The 16845-nt window shown below is 37.1% G+C and overlaps 1 protein-coding gene across 2 annotated transcripts in view; it reads left to right on the top strand.

The window, feature by feature from the left end:
- Positions 1 to 16845, top strand: part of LOC138319391 (protein jagged-1b-like) — a 225107-nt gene that overhangs the window by 100949 nt on the left and 107313 nt on the right. For both annotated transcript variants that reach the window (XM_069262491.1, XM_069262492.1), the window contains exon 2: positions 14253 to 14301. In XM_069262491.1, coding sequence (XP_069118592.1) covers positions 14253 to 14301 — 49 coding nt within the window. The remainder of the gene's footprint in view (positions 1 to 14252; positions 14302 to 16845) is intronic.

Here is a 16845-nt window from a genome sequence, read left to right as displayed (position 1 = left end):
GCCAGGTAATAATACATATTGATTTACCAATGTATACTGAAGCATCAGTGGTTTATAGTGAAGTCTGAAGGCCAGGTAATAATACATAATGATTTACCAATGTATACTGAAGCATCAGTGGTTTATAGTGTAGTCTGAAGGCCAGGTAATAATACATATTGATTTACCAATGTATACTGAAGCATCAGTGGTTTATAGTGTAGTCTGAAGGCCAGGTAATAATACATAATGATTTACCAATGTATACTGAAGCATCAGTGGTTTATAGTGTAGTCTGAAGGCCAGGTAATAATACATAATGATTTACCAATGTATACTGAAGCATCAGTGGTTTATAGTGTAGTCTGAAGGCCAGGTAATAATACATTTTATAGTGAAGTCTGAAGGCCAGGTAATAATACATAATGATTTACCAATGTATACTGAAGCATCAGTGGTTTATAGTGAAGTCTGAAGGCCAGGTAATAATACATTTTATAGTGAAGTCTGAAGGCCAGGTAATAATACATATTGATTTACCAATGTATACTGAAGTATCAGTGGTTTATAGTGTAGTCTGAAGGCCAGGTAATAATACATAATGATTTACCAATGTATACTGAAGCATCAGTGGTTTATAGTGAAGTCTGAAGGCCAGGTAATAATACATAATGATTTACCAATGTATACTGAAGCATCAGTGGTTTATTGTGAAGGCTGAAGGCCAGGTAATAATACATAATGATTTACCAATGTATACTGAAGCATCAGTGGTTTATAGTGAAGGCTGAAGGCCAGGTAATAATACATAATGATTTACCAATGTATACTGAAGCATCAGTGGTTTATAGTGAAGTCTGAAGGCCAGGTAATAATACATAATGATTTACCAATGTATACTGAAGTATCAGTGGTTTATAGTGTAGTCTGAAGGCCAGGTAATAATACATAATGATTTACCAATGTATACTGAAGCATCAGTGGTTTATAGTGTAGTCTGAAGGCCAGGTAATAATACATAATGATTTACCAATGTATACTGAAGCATCAGTGGTTTATAGTGAAGTCTGAAGGCCAGGTAATAATACATAATGATTTACCAATGTATACTGAAGCATCAGTGGTTTATAGTGAAGGCTGAAGGCCAGGTAATAATACATAATGATTTACCAATGTATACTGAAGCATCAGTGGTTTATAGTGTAGTCTGAAGGCCAGGTAATAATACATATTGATTTACCAATGTATACTGAAGCATCAGTGGTTTATAGTGAAGTCTGAAGGCCAGGTAATAATACATAATGATTTACCAATGTATACTGAAGTATCAGTGGTTTATAATGTAGTCTGAAGGCCAGGTAATAATACATAATGATTTACCAATGTATACTGAAGTATCAGTGGTTTATAGTGTAGTCTGAAGGCCAGGTAATAATACATAATGATTTACCAATGTATACTGAAGCATCAGTGGTTTATAGTGAAGTCTGAAGGCCAGGTAATAATACATAATGATTTATCAATGTACACTGAAGCATCAGTGGTTTATAGTGTAGTCTGAAGGCCAGGTAATAATACATTTTATAGTGAAGTCTGAAGGCCAGGTAATAATACATAATGATTTACCAATGTATACTGAAGCATCAGTGGTTTATAGTGAAGTCTGAAGGCCAGGTAATAATACATAATGATTTACCAATGTATACTGAAGCATCAGTGGTTTATAGTGTAGTCTGAAGGCCAGGTAATAATACATATTGATTTACCAATGTATACTGAAGCATCAGTGGTTTATAGTGAAGTCTGAAGGCCAGGTAATAATACATTTTATAGTGAAGTCTGAAGGCCAGGTAATAATACATATTGATTTACCAATGTATACTGAAGCATCAGTGGTTTATAGTGTAGTCTGAAGGCCAGGTAATAATACATAATGATGTACCAATGTATACTGAAGCATCAGTGGTTTATAGTGAAGTCTGAAGGCCAGGTAATAATACATAATGATTTACCAATGTATACTGAAGTATCAGTGGTTTATAGTGAAGTCTGAAGGCCAGGTAATAATACATAATGATTTACCAATGTATACTGAAGCATCAGTGGTTTATAGTGTAGTCTGAAGGCCAGGTAATAATACATAATGATTTACCAATGTATACTGAAGCATCAGTGGTTTATAGTGAAGTCTGAAGGCCAGGTAATAATACATAATGATTTACCAATGTACACTGAAGCATCAGTGGTTTATAGTGTAGTCTGAAGGCCAGGTAATAATACATATTGATTTACCAATGTATACTGAAGCATCAGTGGTTTATAGTGAAGTCTGAAGGCCAGGTAATAATACATAATGATTTACCAATGTATACTGAAGCATCAGTGGTTTATAGTGTAGTCTGAAGGCCAGGTAATAATACATAATGATTTACCAATGTATACTGAAGCATCAGTGGTTTATAGTGAAGTCTGGAGGCCAGGTAATAATACATAATGATTTACCAATGTATACTGAAGTATCAGTGGTTTATAGTGAAGTCTGGAGGCCAGGTAATAATACATAATGATTTACCAATGTATACTGAAGCATCAGTGGTTTATAGTGAAGTCTGGAGGCCAGGTAATAATACATTTTATAGTGAAGTCTGAAGGCCAGGTAATAGTACATATTGATTTACCAATGTATACTGAAGTATCAGTGGTTTATAGTGAAGTCTGAAGGCCAGGTAATAATACATAATGATTTACCAATGTATACTGAAGCATCAGTGGTTTATAGTGTAGTCTGAAGGCCAGGTAATAATACATATTGATTTACCAATGTATACTGAAGTATCAGTGGTTTATAGTGAAGTCTGAAGGCCAGGTAATAATACATAATGATGTACCAATGTATACTGAAGCATCAGTGGTTTATAGTGAAGTCTGAAGGCCAGGTAATAATACATAATGATTTACCAATGTATACTGAAGCATCAGTGGTTTATAGTGAAGTCTGAAGGCCAGGTAATAATACATAATGATTTACCAATGTATACTGAAGTATCAGTGGTTTATAGTGTAGTCTGAAGGCCAGGTAATAATACATATTGATTTACCAATGTATACTGAAGTATCAGTGGTTTATAGTGAAGTCTGAAGGCCAGGTAATAATACATAATGATGTACCAATGTATACTGAAGCATCAGTGGTTTATAGTGAAGTCTGAAGGCCAGGTAATAATACATAATGATTTACCAATGTATACTGAAGCATCAGTGGTTTATTGTGTAGTCTGAAGGCCAGGTAATAATACATAATGATTTACCAATGTATACTGAAGCATCAGTGGTTTATAGTGAAGTCTGAAGGCCAGGTAATAATACATAATGATTTACCAATGTATACTGAAGTATCAGTGGTTTATAGTGAAGTCTGAAGGCCAGGTAATAATACATTTTATAGTGAAGTCTGAAGGCCAGGTAATAGTACATAATGATTTACCAATGTATACTGAAGCTTCAGTGGTTTATAGTGAAGTCTGAAGGCCAGGTAATAATACATTTTATAGTGTAGTCTGAAGGCCAGGTAATAATACATATTGATTTACCAATGTATACTGAAGCATCAGTGGTTTATAGTGAAGTCTGAAGGCCAGGTAATAATACATTTTATAGTGTAGTCTGAAGGCCAGGTAATAATACATTTTATAGTGTAGTCTGAAGGCCAGGTAATAATACATTTTATAGTGTAGTCTGAAGGCCAGGTAATAATACATAATGATTTACCAATGTATACTGAAGCATCAGTGGTTTATAGTGAAGTCTGAAGGCCAGGTAATAATACATAATGATTTACCAATGTATACTGAAGCATCAGTGGTTTATAGTGAAGTCTGAAGGCCAGGTAATAATACATAATGATTTACCAATGTATACTGAAGCATCAGTGGTTTATAGTGTAGTCTGAAGGCCAGGTAATAATACATAATGATTTACCAATGTATACTGAAGCATCAGTGGTTTATAGTGAAGTCTGAAGGCCAGGTAATAATACATAATGATTTACCAATGTATACTGAAGCATCAGTGGTTTATAGTGTAGTCTGAAGGCCAGGTAATAATACATAATGATTTACCAATGTATACTGAAGTATCAGTGGTTTATAGTGTAGTCTGAAGGCCAGGTAATAATACATAATGATTTACCAATGTATACTGAAGCATCAGTGGTTTATAGTGTAGTCTGAAGGCCAGGTAATAATACATAATGATTTACCAATGTATACTGAAGCATCAGTGGTTTATAGTGAAGTCTGAAGGCCAGGTAATAATACATAATGATTTACCAATGTATACTGAAGCATCAGTGGTTTATAGTGTAGTCTGAAGGCCAGGTAATAATACATAATGATTTACCAATGTATACTGAAGCATCAGTGGTTTATAGTGAAGTCTGAAGGCCAGGTAATAATACATAATGATTTACCAATGTATACTGAAGCATCAGTGGTTTATAGTGTAGTCTGAAGGCCAGGTAATAATACATAATGATTTACCAATGTATACTGAAGTATCAGTGGTTTATAGTGTAGTCTGAAGGCCAGGTAATAATACATATTGATTTACCAATGTATACTGAAGCATCAGTGGTTTATAGTGTAGTCTAAAGGCCAGATAATAATACATAATGATTTACCAATGTTAGTCTGTCTCATATTAACAGCTTCTATGGGTCAGCTAGATTTCTTCATTAGCTTACAGTTCATACAAACATTAAGGCTTGAGTGCTAATTTCTTAGTACTCCTCTATATAATTAAGGCTACAAAGTTTAAACATAATGAAAAATTATTTTTTGGAAGCTGCTTTACTTGTAATTTACTTGTACTAAACCGTTACGTAAGTTTTGGTACATTGCTATATTTTAAATTTTTGAGTCAATAATAAAACAGTGGGAGTAATTTTTGCATTGTAAAAGTATGAGGAATGTTTTGATATCAGCCATCAAAAATATCATATGTATAGTCAAATGTGTTGAAGGGAAAACTCTATAACAAGGAGTCCTTATTATCATGTATTGTATTGATATACATGTATACTTACAAATAAAGGCATCAGAGAACAAAGCATGACTTGTCAGACTGAACAACTGACAAGGGCACCAATGTAGCGTAAAGTTGTCTCCCAACAAAAAAAAAATAAAATAAAATAAAATAAAAAATAATCTAATTTTCTAAAACATTAAAATTTGTCCATGGCTGACATTCTTAGTCTATAAATAGGAAGTGTTAGTTTTGGTGTTCACTGGAGTGTGAAATGCTTTCCTCGCCTGAGAGGACCAGGTGTGACATATAAACAGGTTTTAAAATGATAAATAAAATATAATGGGGTAATAAATGATAGAGTTGTTGTGTAATTTACTGGTTCACACGGTAACGGTGACTTACAGAATCACTGTTTTAGATCAAAGATGATGTACTCCTCTCTTAAACTTTTTTGGCGTATAAATCATTGAAAATGAATTCAAGTTTGGTAACCCAGAGACATTCTTAAGAAAGTTTGGTATCTTGGACACATTCTTGAGAAGTTTGGTATCTTGGACACATTTTTGAGAAAGTTTGGTAACCCACAGTGGTTAGTGTTTGGTGGGTATATTGTGGGTACAGTGGTTAGTGTTTAGTGGCTACAGTGGTTAGTGTTTGGTGGGTATATTGTGGGTACAGTGGTTAGTGTTTGGGAGGTATATTGTGGGTACAGCAGTTAGTGTTTGGTGAGTATATTGTGGGTACAGCAGTTAGTGTTTGGTGGGTATATTGTGGGTACAGTGGTAAGTGTTCAGTGGGTATATTGTGGGTACAGTGGTTAGTGTTTGGTGGATATATTGTGGGTACAGTGGTTAGTGTTTGGTGGGTATATTGTGGGTACAGCAGTTAGTGTTTGGTGGGTATATTGTGAGTACAGTGGTTAGTGTTTGGTGGGTATATTGTGGGTACAGTGGTATGTGTACGGTGGGTACAGTGGTTAGTGCTTGGTGGGTACAGTGGTTAGTGCTTGGTGGGTACAGTGGTTAGTGTTTGGTGGGTATATTGTGAGTACAGTGGTTAGTGTTTGGTGGGTATATTGTGGGTACAGTGGTATGTGTACGGTGGCTACAGTGGTTAGTGCTTGGTGGGTACAGTGGTTAGTGCTTGGTGGGTACAGTGGTTAGTGTTTGGTGGGTATATTGTGTGGTATATATTGATCAGCCTAACATCTGCTGTTGACTGTTTACCTTGGTACATTCCTTGTGAATACTTGATTGTCTATCATTTGTGTGCAGTCTTTATGTCAGATCAAGTTATGATTACTTAATTGGAGATTATTGATGTTGTAATATACACTGGATAAAAAAACACCTTGATGTCTAGTAATGGCAAGGTCACTTGTTGGTGAACTATGACAGATGATCAGTGTTGTACATGTGCTTGATGTAATCCATTGACAATCAGCTAACTATCAAACATTTCCTCACACTCTAAAGGATCTATCAGATTGATATTCTAGAGTTTTTCTCTGATAACAAAGAAAATATTTCGAAACACATTTTCGTGCATTAATTGATACAGTCTACTGGAGGTAATTACATATTTCAATAATATCAAATTTCTACACAGCTATGGTTCTAACAATTAAGCAATTTCTGGGCGATAACTTCTGAACCATTGTAAATATGATGATGTAAATCAGGGAGGATACTTAATTGTAGGCATGCCTATAAGTATGATGTATAACTATTATGTCACTGTGACCTTGACCTCAAGGTCAAAAGGTCAAATAATTACAAATTCAGCAGGAATTTCTTGTCTGTGCCTTTCTTTTTAAAACTGTTGAAGATTTGATGATAAAACTTTAAAGCTACCTGCACCATCTAATTCCAACTGTGACATCTGCAAAATCGCCAAAGGTCAAATAAGTGCAAAGTTTACAGCAATGTTTTGTTACCATGGCTTTTGAACTGTTGAAGATAATAGTAATATAATTTATGTTATCTATTTACCTACAAATTACATTAACCATAACATGTATCACCTACATATAATAGGCTAATAATGACAAAAAAGGCAAAGTGTGTAGAATTTTATTTTGCATTACTTATTTAATAATTAAATTTCATATGTTATACTCATTTATTTTAGTAACCAGTTTGAGGTTATTTTTTGATAGTTTGAATTCATTGAAAAAAAATTGTATGTCAAGTACAATTATGATATCATACATGAAGATCGTTTTTTGTGGGGAATTTTGAAAGTGACACAGTTATTAATGCACCACAACTCAATTTGTTTTATAGTAAAAGTAAGTAAATTAAGCACCTCATTGATTTATTCAAATTAGAACTTCCTTCTGTATTTTGTCTACTTTATAAAGACCAAAGATATTGAGATTAATACTTCAGTAAGTAAGTTGTTGGCTGATGTTTATTGTGACAGGCTACTGAGAGTCAGCACAGATGATGTTTGGAGTAACAAATAATCCCCACCGATTCATCTGTAATAAAACAATAGGAATGGAGGATAATAGCATGGATTAGGGACAGAATGTTTACTCTATTGCCTGGTCTGTATGAACCAGCTCCTTATGTCTGGGAAGATGTTAGGCCCAGCTGTTCTTATCTCATTGTAAAATATCATTCTCACACAAGAAAATGTTCATTCTTACATGTGACCAACATATTATAAGTGACTTGTTCTCACCAATATACAGATTTTTTTCTTCCATTTTTACCGAATACATAATGAAAAAGCTGTCTATTTTCTGCTGATACTAACACAATTTTTGACAAATCACAACTCAAGATATGATAACTCCAATTTCACCAAATACATATTGCTAAGTTCTAGGTATAAACAACCCAATATAACTTTAAGTTGTTGATAAAATAGTTCTCCCCAATTCACAATTTTTACGCAATACAAAGGTATATTTTTACTACCAATGCATCCTTTCCTGTCACACAAATGTCCCCTTTAGAATAGCCACTAAACCCCTATTTTTGAGTACTGGCATGCCCCTGGTTGGGGATCTATCTGGACTTAGGTTTGGGTGATTAGGTCTGTATAATGGTACTCCCATCACATCTAGGTCTGACTGACATGGACTCACACATGTTACAACCTTAAAATCATAGCTCTCACACAATTCCCTGGGAATGTGTTCAGCTCTGAAGAGGGCAGATATGGAATATCTTAAAAATGTTAATTAGTATAGCATACAGATTTAACTAGAGTACCCACACCTGGCAAATGTAGGGAGCATTTCAATACCAATTACATTGCCAATCTATATAGCACCATTTCAAGTTGAAAAACGATAAAAATTTATTTTCTGTACTCACATATAAAGGTATGTAACAACTTAACCATATATTATCTGTTGTTCAACACCTCTATAACAATCCTGTTTGTCACCTAAGAGATGAGTACGTTGAAAAGTTTTTACCTGGGGCCCTTAAGGTTGTGTATGTTGAAAAGTTTTTACCTGGGGCCCTTAAGGTTGTGTATGTTGAAAAGTTTTTACCTGGGGCCCTTAAGGTTGTATATGTTGAAAAGTTTTTACCTGGGGCCCTTAAGGTTGTGTATATTGAAAAGTTTTTACCTGGGGCCCTTAAGGTTGTGTATGTTGAAAAGTTTTTACCTGGGGCCCATAAGGTTGTGTATGTTGAAAAGTTTTTACCTGGGGCCCTTAAGGTTGTGTATGTTGAAAAGTTTTTACCTGGGGCCCTTAAGGTTGTGTATGTTGAAAAGTTTTTACCTGGGGCCCTTAAGGTTGTGTATGTTGAAATGTTTTTACCTGGGGCCCTTAAGGTTGTGTATGTTGAAAAGTTTTTACCTGGGGCCCTTAAGGTTGTGTATGTTGAAAAGTTTTTACCTGGGGCCCTTAAGGTTGTGTATGTTGAAAAGTTTTTACCTGGGGCCCTTAACATTTACACCCTCTTCACCCTCCTTATTAATATTGGTTTTGGTTTCCATTTTTATTATTCATATCAAAAGATTATACACATAAAGATTATATTGGAATTTCCATTAGATCCTAGGAGAGATATAAATTTGGTGTGATGTTTTGTTAGTTTGGTAATATTTTGAACCTTTTTGCTTAGTACAAGTCGTGACTCAACTTGGTTTTTCCTTCCTCTACATTGTAATAACAGCTTAATGTACATGTGGGATGTAGGTACAGAAACAACACATGGCAGTGGAAATACGTCTAAGTCATTTATTATGGTTTCAACTTCAAGTCAACAATAGGTACTATGGAGGATAAAAGCTGATGTGGATTGCCATGGAAACAATTAATGATTGGGCTACCATGGATACCACTGAAGATTTGGTTACCATGAATACCATTTAGGAGGGTAGTAAGGGTCGGTTGCAATGGATACCACTGAAGATTGGTTACCATGGATACCACTTAGGAGGCCTAGGGTAGCAAAGTTGGGTTACCATAGATACTGTTGAAGGTTGGTTACCATGGATACCACTTAGGAGGCCTAGGGTAGCAAAGTTGGGTTACCATATATACTGTTGAAGATCTGGTTATCATGGATACCACTTAAAAAGGTAGCAAGAATCGGTTACCATGGAAACCATTGATGATTGGACTACAATGAATACCACAAGTAGGGTAGCAAAGGTGGGTTACCATGGAAACCATTGTGATTAGGCTATCATGGATACCCCTTTGGAGGGTAGCAAGGGTGGGTTACCATGGATACTGCTGGACATTTGGATACCATGAAGATTGGGCTTCCATGGATACTACTGAGGATTGGATTACCATAGTTACCACTTAAGATTGTGTTATCATGAATACCACTTGGGAGGTTAGCAAGGGTGGGTTACTATGGAAACCACTGAAGATTGGATTACCATGGATACCACTGAAGATTGGGTTACCATGGATACCACTTAGGAGGGTAGTAAGGGTGGGTTACTATGGATACCACTTAAGATTTGGTTACCATGGATACGCTTAGGAGGGTAGCAAGGGTGGGTTACTATGGAAACCACTGAAGATTGGATTACCATGGATACCACTGAAGATTGGGTTACCATGGATACCACTAAGGAGGGTAGCAAGGGTGGGTTACCATGGCTACCATTGAAGGTTTTGATACCATGGATACCACTTAGGAGGGTAACTAATCCTCTAAACCTGCCTATATTATTAGGCTTTTTAGGTCATCTGACCCGAAGGGTCAGGATGACCTATAGTCATCATGCTTCGTCCGTCGTCGTGCGCCGTCCGCCATCCGCCGTGCGCTGTCCGCCGTCTGCCGTAAACTTTTCACATTTTGAACTTCTTCTCAAGTTCTACCGGTGCGATTTTGCTGAGACTTGCATGAAATGATCCTGACATGGTCCTGACAAAGTATTGTTATTTTTCGGGTCGATGCGAAATCCAAGATGGCCGCCACAGCCGCCATCTTGAAAACACATTTTGAACTTCTTCTCAAGTTCTACCGGTGCGATTCGGCTGAGACTTGCATGAAATGATCCTGACATGGTCCCGACAAAGTGTTCTTATTTTTCGGGTCGATCCGAAATCAAAGATGGCCGCCTAAGCCGCCATCTTGAAAACACATTTTGAACTTCTTCTCAAGTTCTACCAGTGCGATTTGGCTGAAACTTGCATGAAATGATCCTGACATGGTCCCGACAAAGTGTTCTTATTTTTCGGGTCGATCCGAAATCCAAGATGGCAGCCACAGCCGCCATCTTGAAAACACATTTTGAACTTCTTCTCAAGTTCAACTGGTGCGATTTGGCTGAAACTTGCATGAAATGATCCTGACATGGTCCCAACAAAGTATTCTTATTTTTCGGGTCGATCAAAAATCCAAGATGGCCGCCACAGCCGCCATCTTGAAAACACATTTTGAACTTCTCCTCAAGTTCAACCGGTGCGATTTGGCTGAAACTTGCATGAAATGATCCTGACATGGTCCCGACAAAGTGTTCTTATTTTCGGGTCGATCAAAATCCAAGATGGCCGCCACAGCCGCCATCTTGAAAACACATTTTGAACTTCTTCTCAAGTTCTACCAGTGCGATTCGGCTGAAACTTGCATGAAATGATCCTGACATGGTCCCGACAAAGTGTTCTCATTTTTCGGGACGATCTGAAATCCAAGATGGCTGCCACAGCCGCCATCTTGAAAACACATTTTGAACTTCTTCTCAAGTTCTACCAGTGCGATTTGGCTGAAACTTGCATGAAATGATCCTGACATGGTCCCGACAAAGTGTTGTTATTTTTCGGGTCGATCCAAATTCCAAGATGGCCGCCACAGCCACCATCTTGAAAACACATTTTGAACTTCTTCTCAAGATCTACCAATAGGATTTGGCTGAAACTTGCATGAAATGATCCTGACATGGTCCCGACAAAGTGTTCTTATTTTTCGGGTTGATCCGAAATCCAAGATGGCTGCCATAGCCGCCATCTTGAAAACACATTTTGAACTTCTTCTCAAGTTCTACCAGTGCGATTTGGCTGAAACTTGCATGAAATGATCCTGACATGGTCCCGACAAAGTGTTCTTATTTTTTCAGGTTGATCCGAAATCCAAGATGGCCGCCACAGCTGCCATCTTGAAAACACATTTTGAACTTCTTCTCAAGTTCTACCGGTTCGATTTGGCTGAAACTTGCATGAAAGGAGCCTGACATGGTCCCAACAAAGTGTTGTTACATCTCTGGTTGATCCCCAATCGAAGATGGCAACCATGACACTATATCTAATTAATTTCCTATATGATTATTGCCAAGGTACTCAGATGACCGTTTAGGCCCATGGGCCTCTTGTTTAATTTTTTTTTTTTTTGCCTAATATATAGTCAGCTCGCGGTACCTCTTAAAAATGTGAAATCGTAGGCCAGATTTGGCCTACGCTACGTCAGCGGCATATTTCTAATATATCGTCCATGCAATGCTGGGAAAACGTACACATACCTATATATTGGGATCTTATATACTCCACTGCCCCCATGTTACATCCCATTTATCATATTAAACAACTCTGCACAATGAAATACTTCCGAGACCCTTCTATTTCACACATTTGTAATGGCCGCCGTATACACATTTAGCAGAGCCAACGGCAGCCAATCAACTTCGCTTATGGTTTTATTTTTAAATATCCACGTGTAGTTGAAAGATAAACAAAATTCTACCGTGTATATGCTACATGTATATGCAACGTGAATATTGCGAAAGTGATGCGGTACCAGCAATAGTCGTGTTCAATTTGAATATTTGACAACATGTCGTATTTCATTGTACACAGTTGTGTAATTTCATAAATGGGATGTAACATGGGGGCAAAGGAGTACATAAGATCCCAATATAAAGGTATGTGTACGTTTTCCCGGCATTGCATGGACGATACATTAGAAATATGCTGCTGACATAGCGTAGGCCAAATTTGGCCTACGATTTCACATTTTTAAGAGGTACCGTGAGCTGACTATATATTAGGCAAAAAAAAAAAAAAAAAATTAAAAAAGCCTAATAATATAGGCAGGTTTAGCGGACTAGAGGGTAACAAGAGTGAGTTACTATGGAAACCACTGAAGATTGGATTACCATGGATACCACCGAAGATTGGGTTACCACGGATACCACTAAGAAGGGTATCAAGGATGGGTTACCATGGCTACCACTGAAGGTTGTGATACAATGCACTTAGGAGGGTAACAAGAGTGAGTTACTATGGAAACCACTGAAGATTGGATTACCATGGATACCACTGAAGATTGGGTTACCATAGATACCACTTAGGAGGGTAGCAATGGTGGGTTACTATGGAACCATTGAAGATTGGTTACCTTTGATAAAACTTAAGGTGGTAACAAAGTTGGGTTACCATAGATACCATTGAAGATTGGACTACCATGGATACAGGATGGGTTACAAAGGTTACATTTGTAGATAGGTGTCAGTAAGGACGTGTTATCATAAGTATCACTTAGAAAGTTTCTTTTTTTATGATATCCTGTATGGCATCATCAACAGAAAGTAGGTATCTATATGTTTACCAATCTGACGTCTGTGTAGGTTTGTTTGATGTAGAACAATGAGAGCCTGTCGACCACTTCTAAATGACCTTGACTTTTGTAATGTAAGATGAAATTTCATTGTTTGAATCAAACATTAGTGAAGCTCCAATGTTTGACAGCTATTTATCTGTCTTGGTTTATAACCTTAATGTTATTATATCATTACATCAGGGTTTTCCAGCTTTGTGTGCTAACTTATATTAAGAATGTGTTTTTATATTGTGACCTTTGACCTTGAATGAGATGGTCTGAAGGGAGTGTATCAAACATTACACAGTTGTTTTACATGAATGTATAGAAGTCTTGTACGAGAAACAAAACTCTGTCACAAGGATTTTTAGCACTGAAAGCTTTCCATTATGTATGAACTATTATATTGAATGCTTGAGTGCAAAAATCATCCCACATCCGCATCACAGAAACTCAAATTCAGGACCATGCACAGACAAATTATAGCTGCAAGTTCAGGAAGATCATATTTGAAACAAGAAAGAGGGTTTGAGGATCATAGGGAAACACTTGTCCAATGTTGGAATAGATATATAGCTATCCTTGATAGCAATCACAACACTTATTAAAGTATGAGATTGTCAACACCAATTTAAAGAATAAACAAAGAAATATCTAACCATGCTAATTCTGTATCGAGAAATACATATTTATGATTTTGTCAGTAACAGATATATGCTTGTATATGACACTCTTTTACAAAAGACGTTGCTTCAATGTCAAGGTTTAAAAAAGTTCAATGTCAAGGTTTAAAAAAGTTCAATGTCAAATCTGAATACACTTCTGATGGTTACGAAAGGTCTGATTGTGTATCACATTTCTGTAACAAAGTAAAGATTACTACTGTTTTAAAGTAGGTTTCATTTAGAAAAGTCACAAGATAAGCCAAGGCTTTATTTGAACTCCATCAACATCCACTTTAGCATTCCCAAATGTTGTACTGTGGGTAGTACGACTAACCATTACCTGTTTATTACTTCACCTCTCTATCATGTGATGGGGAATATCTAGATGTAGATATGTTATAGTGTAATACCCACTCCCCGTGTTACATAGTCTCCCGAATCTCCACTATTAACCCTGCGTCAGTACTCCTAAACCATCACCTCTCTCATAACTCATGGCTACCTATTTTTGACTCCTGAAGTACACCAATATTTAATCTGTATTTTTTTTGTTTCTTTACAGAGATCGTACACACTAATCTTAGAGGCTTGGGACCAAGATACCATGTCTTGTAAGTATTAAGCTTGTTCTTACAGACAAATCCTGGCAGTAGATAGACAGTGTGAACTGTCATTACACATCATTAGTGTAAGGTCAATTAGAGAGTTTAGGATTGTTAACAAGAGACTGTTGATATTATAAATCTGACTTAGGAAGAAGATAGACTCAAATACAGCTGATTTCTTTAGGTTATTGTCTCTAGACTCACTCCAATGAGACACATTAAGGCTATACTGTAGTACAGAAATGCAGTGAGAACTAAACACCAGACCTCTCATTTGACATTTCAGCAAGGTTAAAAAGATTTGAAGAAAATTCATTTTATTTTATGAACTGACATTTTGTTCTGATTTGTTTAGAAGTACATATGATCACAGGCTTCTCACCCCCTGACAGACTCGTGTTGTCCTTGTAGTAAAGCTACCTGGTAGAACTACATATGATCACAGGCTTCACACACCCTGACAGACTCGTGTTGTCCTTGTAGTAAAGCTACCTGGTAGAACTACATATGATCATAGGCTTCACACACCCTGACAGACTCGTGTTGTCCTTGTAGTAAAGCTACCCCCTAACAGACTCGTGTTGTCCTTGTAGTAAAGCTACCCCCTAACAGACTCGTGTTGTCCTTGTAGTAAAGCTACCCCCTGACAGACTCGTGTTGTCCTTGTAGTAAAGCTACCCCCTGACAGACTCGTGTTGTCCTTGTAGTAAAGTAACCCCCTGACAGACTCGTGTTGTCCTTGTAGTAAAGCTACCCCCTGACAGACTAGTGTTGTACTTGTAGTAAAGCTACCCCCTGACAGACTAGTGTTGTCCTTGTAGTAAAGCTACCCCCTGACAGACTCGTGTTGTCCTTGTAGTAAAGCTACCCCCTGACAGACTCATGTTGTCCTTGTAGTAAAGTAACCCCCTGACAGACTAGTGTTGTCCTTGTAGTAAAGCTACCACCTGACAGACTCGTGTTGTCCTTGTAGTAAAGCTACCCCCTGACAGACTCGTGTTGTCCTTGTAGTAAAGCTACCCCCTGACAGACTAGTGTTGTCCTTGTAGTAAAGCTACCCCCTGACAGACTAGTGTTGTCCTTGTAGTAAAGCTACCCCCTGACAGACTAGTGTTGTCCTTGTAGTAAAGCTACCCCCCTGACAGACTCGTGTTGTCCTTGTAAGTAAAGATGTGTTGTCCTTGTAGTAAAGTATCATGTGGACACCCCTCACCTTCCTGTTGAGACTACCTGTAGTTTATGTAGTTAATGATTCCAATAGTGTAATGGACTACCTCTTCCATTTCTCTGATTTAGTAAAGCTACTGTTTATTATGTAGATTCAATAGTTAATGGACTACTCCTCCCATTTCTCCTGATTGTAGTAAAGCTACCATCGTGTTGTCCTTGTATTGTAAAGTATTCCAATTGAGTATAATGGACTACCTCCTTCACCATTTCTCCTGATTGTAGTAAAGCTACCTGGTAGTTTGATGTATGGTGTAATGATTCCAATTAAGTGTAATGGACTACCTCCTTCACCATTTCTCCTGATTGTAGTAAAGCTACCCACTAGTTTGATGTATGGTGTAATGATTGTAGTAAAGCTACCTGGTAGTTTGATGTATGGTGTAATGATTCCAATTAAGTGTAATGGACTACCTCCTTCACCATTTCTCCTGATTGTAGTAAAGCTACCCACTAGTTTGATGTATGGTGTAATGATTCCAATTAAGTGTAATGGACTACCTCCTTCACCATTTCTCCTGATTGTAGTAAAGCTACCTGGTAGTTTGATGTATGGTGTAATGATTCCAATTAAGTGTAATGGACTACCTCCTTCACCATTTCTCCTGATTGTAGTAAAGCTACCCACTAGTTTGATGTATGGTGTAATGATTCCAATTAAGTGTAATGGACTACCTCCTTCACCATTTCTCCTGATTGTAGTAAAGCTACCCACTAGTTTGATGTATGGTTTAATGTTCCAATTAAGTGTAATGGACTACCTCCTTCACCATTTCTCCTGATTGTAGTAAAGCTACCCAGTTTGATGTATGGTGTAATGATTCCAATTAAGTGTAATGGACTACCTCCTTCACCATTTCTCCTGATTGTAGTAAAGCTACCCACTAGTTTGATGTATGGTGTAATGATTCCAATTAAGTGTAATGGACTACCTCCTTCACCATTTCTCCTGATTGTAGTAAAGCTACCCACTAGTTTGATGTATGGTGTAATGATTCCAATTAAGTGTAATGGACTCTACCTCCTTCACCATTTCTCCTGATTGTAGTAAAGCTACCCACTAGTTTGATGTATGGTGTAATGATTCCAATTAAGTGTAATGGACTACCTCCTTCACCATTTCTCCTGATTGTAGTAAAGCTACCCACTAGTTTGATGTATGGTGTAATGATTCCAATTAAGTGTAATGGACTACCTCCTTCACCATTTCTCCTGATTGTAGTAAAGCTACCCACTAGTTTGATGTATGGTGTAATGATTCCAATTAAGTGTAATGGACTACCTCCTTCACCATTTCTCCTGATTGTAGTAAAGCTACCACTA

Source organism: Argopecten irradians, chromosome 3 (assembly GCF_041381155.1).
Source record: "Argopecten irradians isolate NY chromosome 3, Ai_NY, whole genome shotgun sequence".
NCBI lineage: Eukaryota > Metazoa > Mollusca > Bivalvia > Pectinida > Pectinidae > Argopecten > Argopecten irradians.
This window is presented reverse-complemented; position numbering and strand designations above follow the sequence as displayed.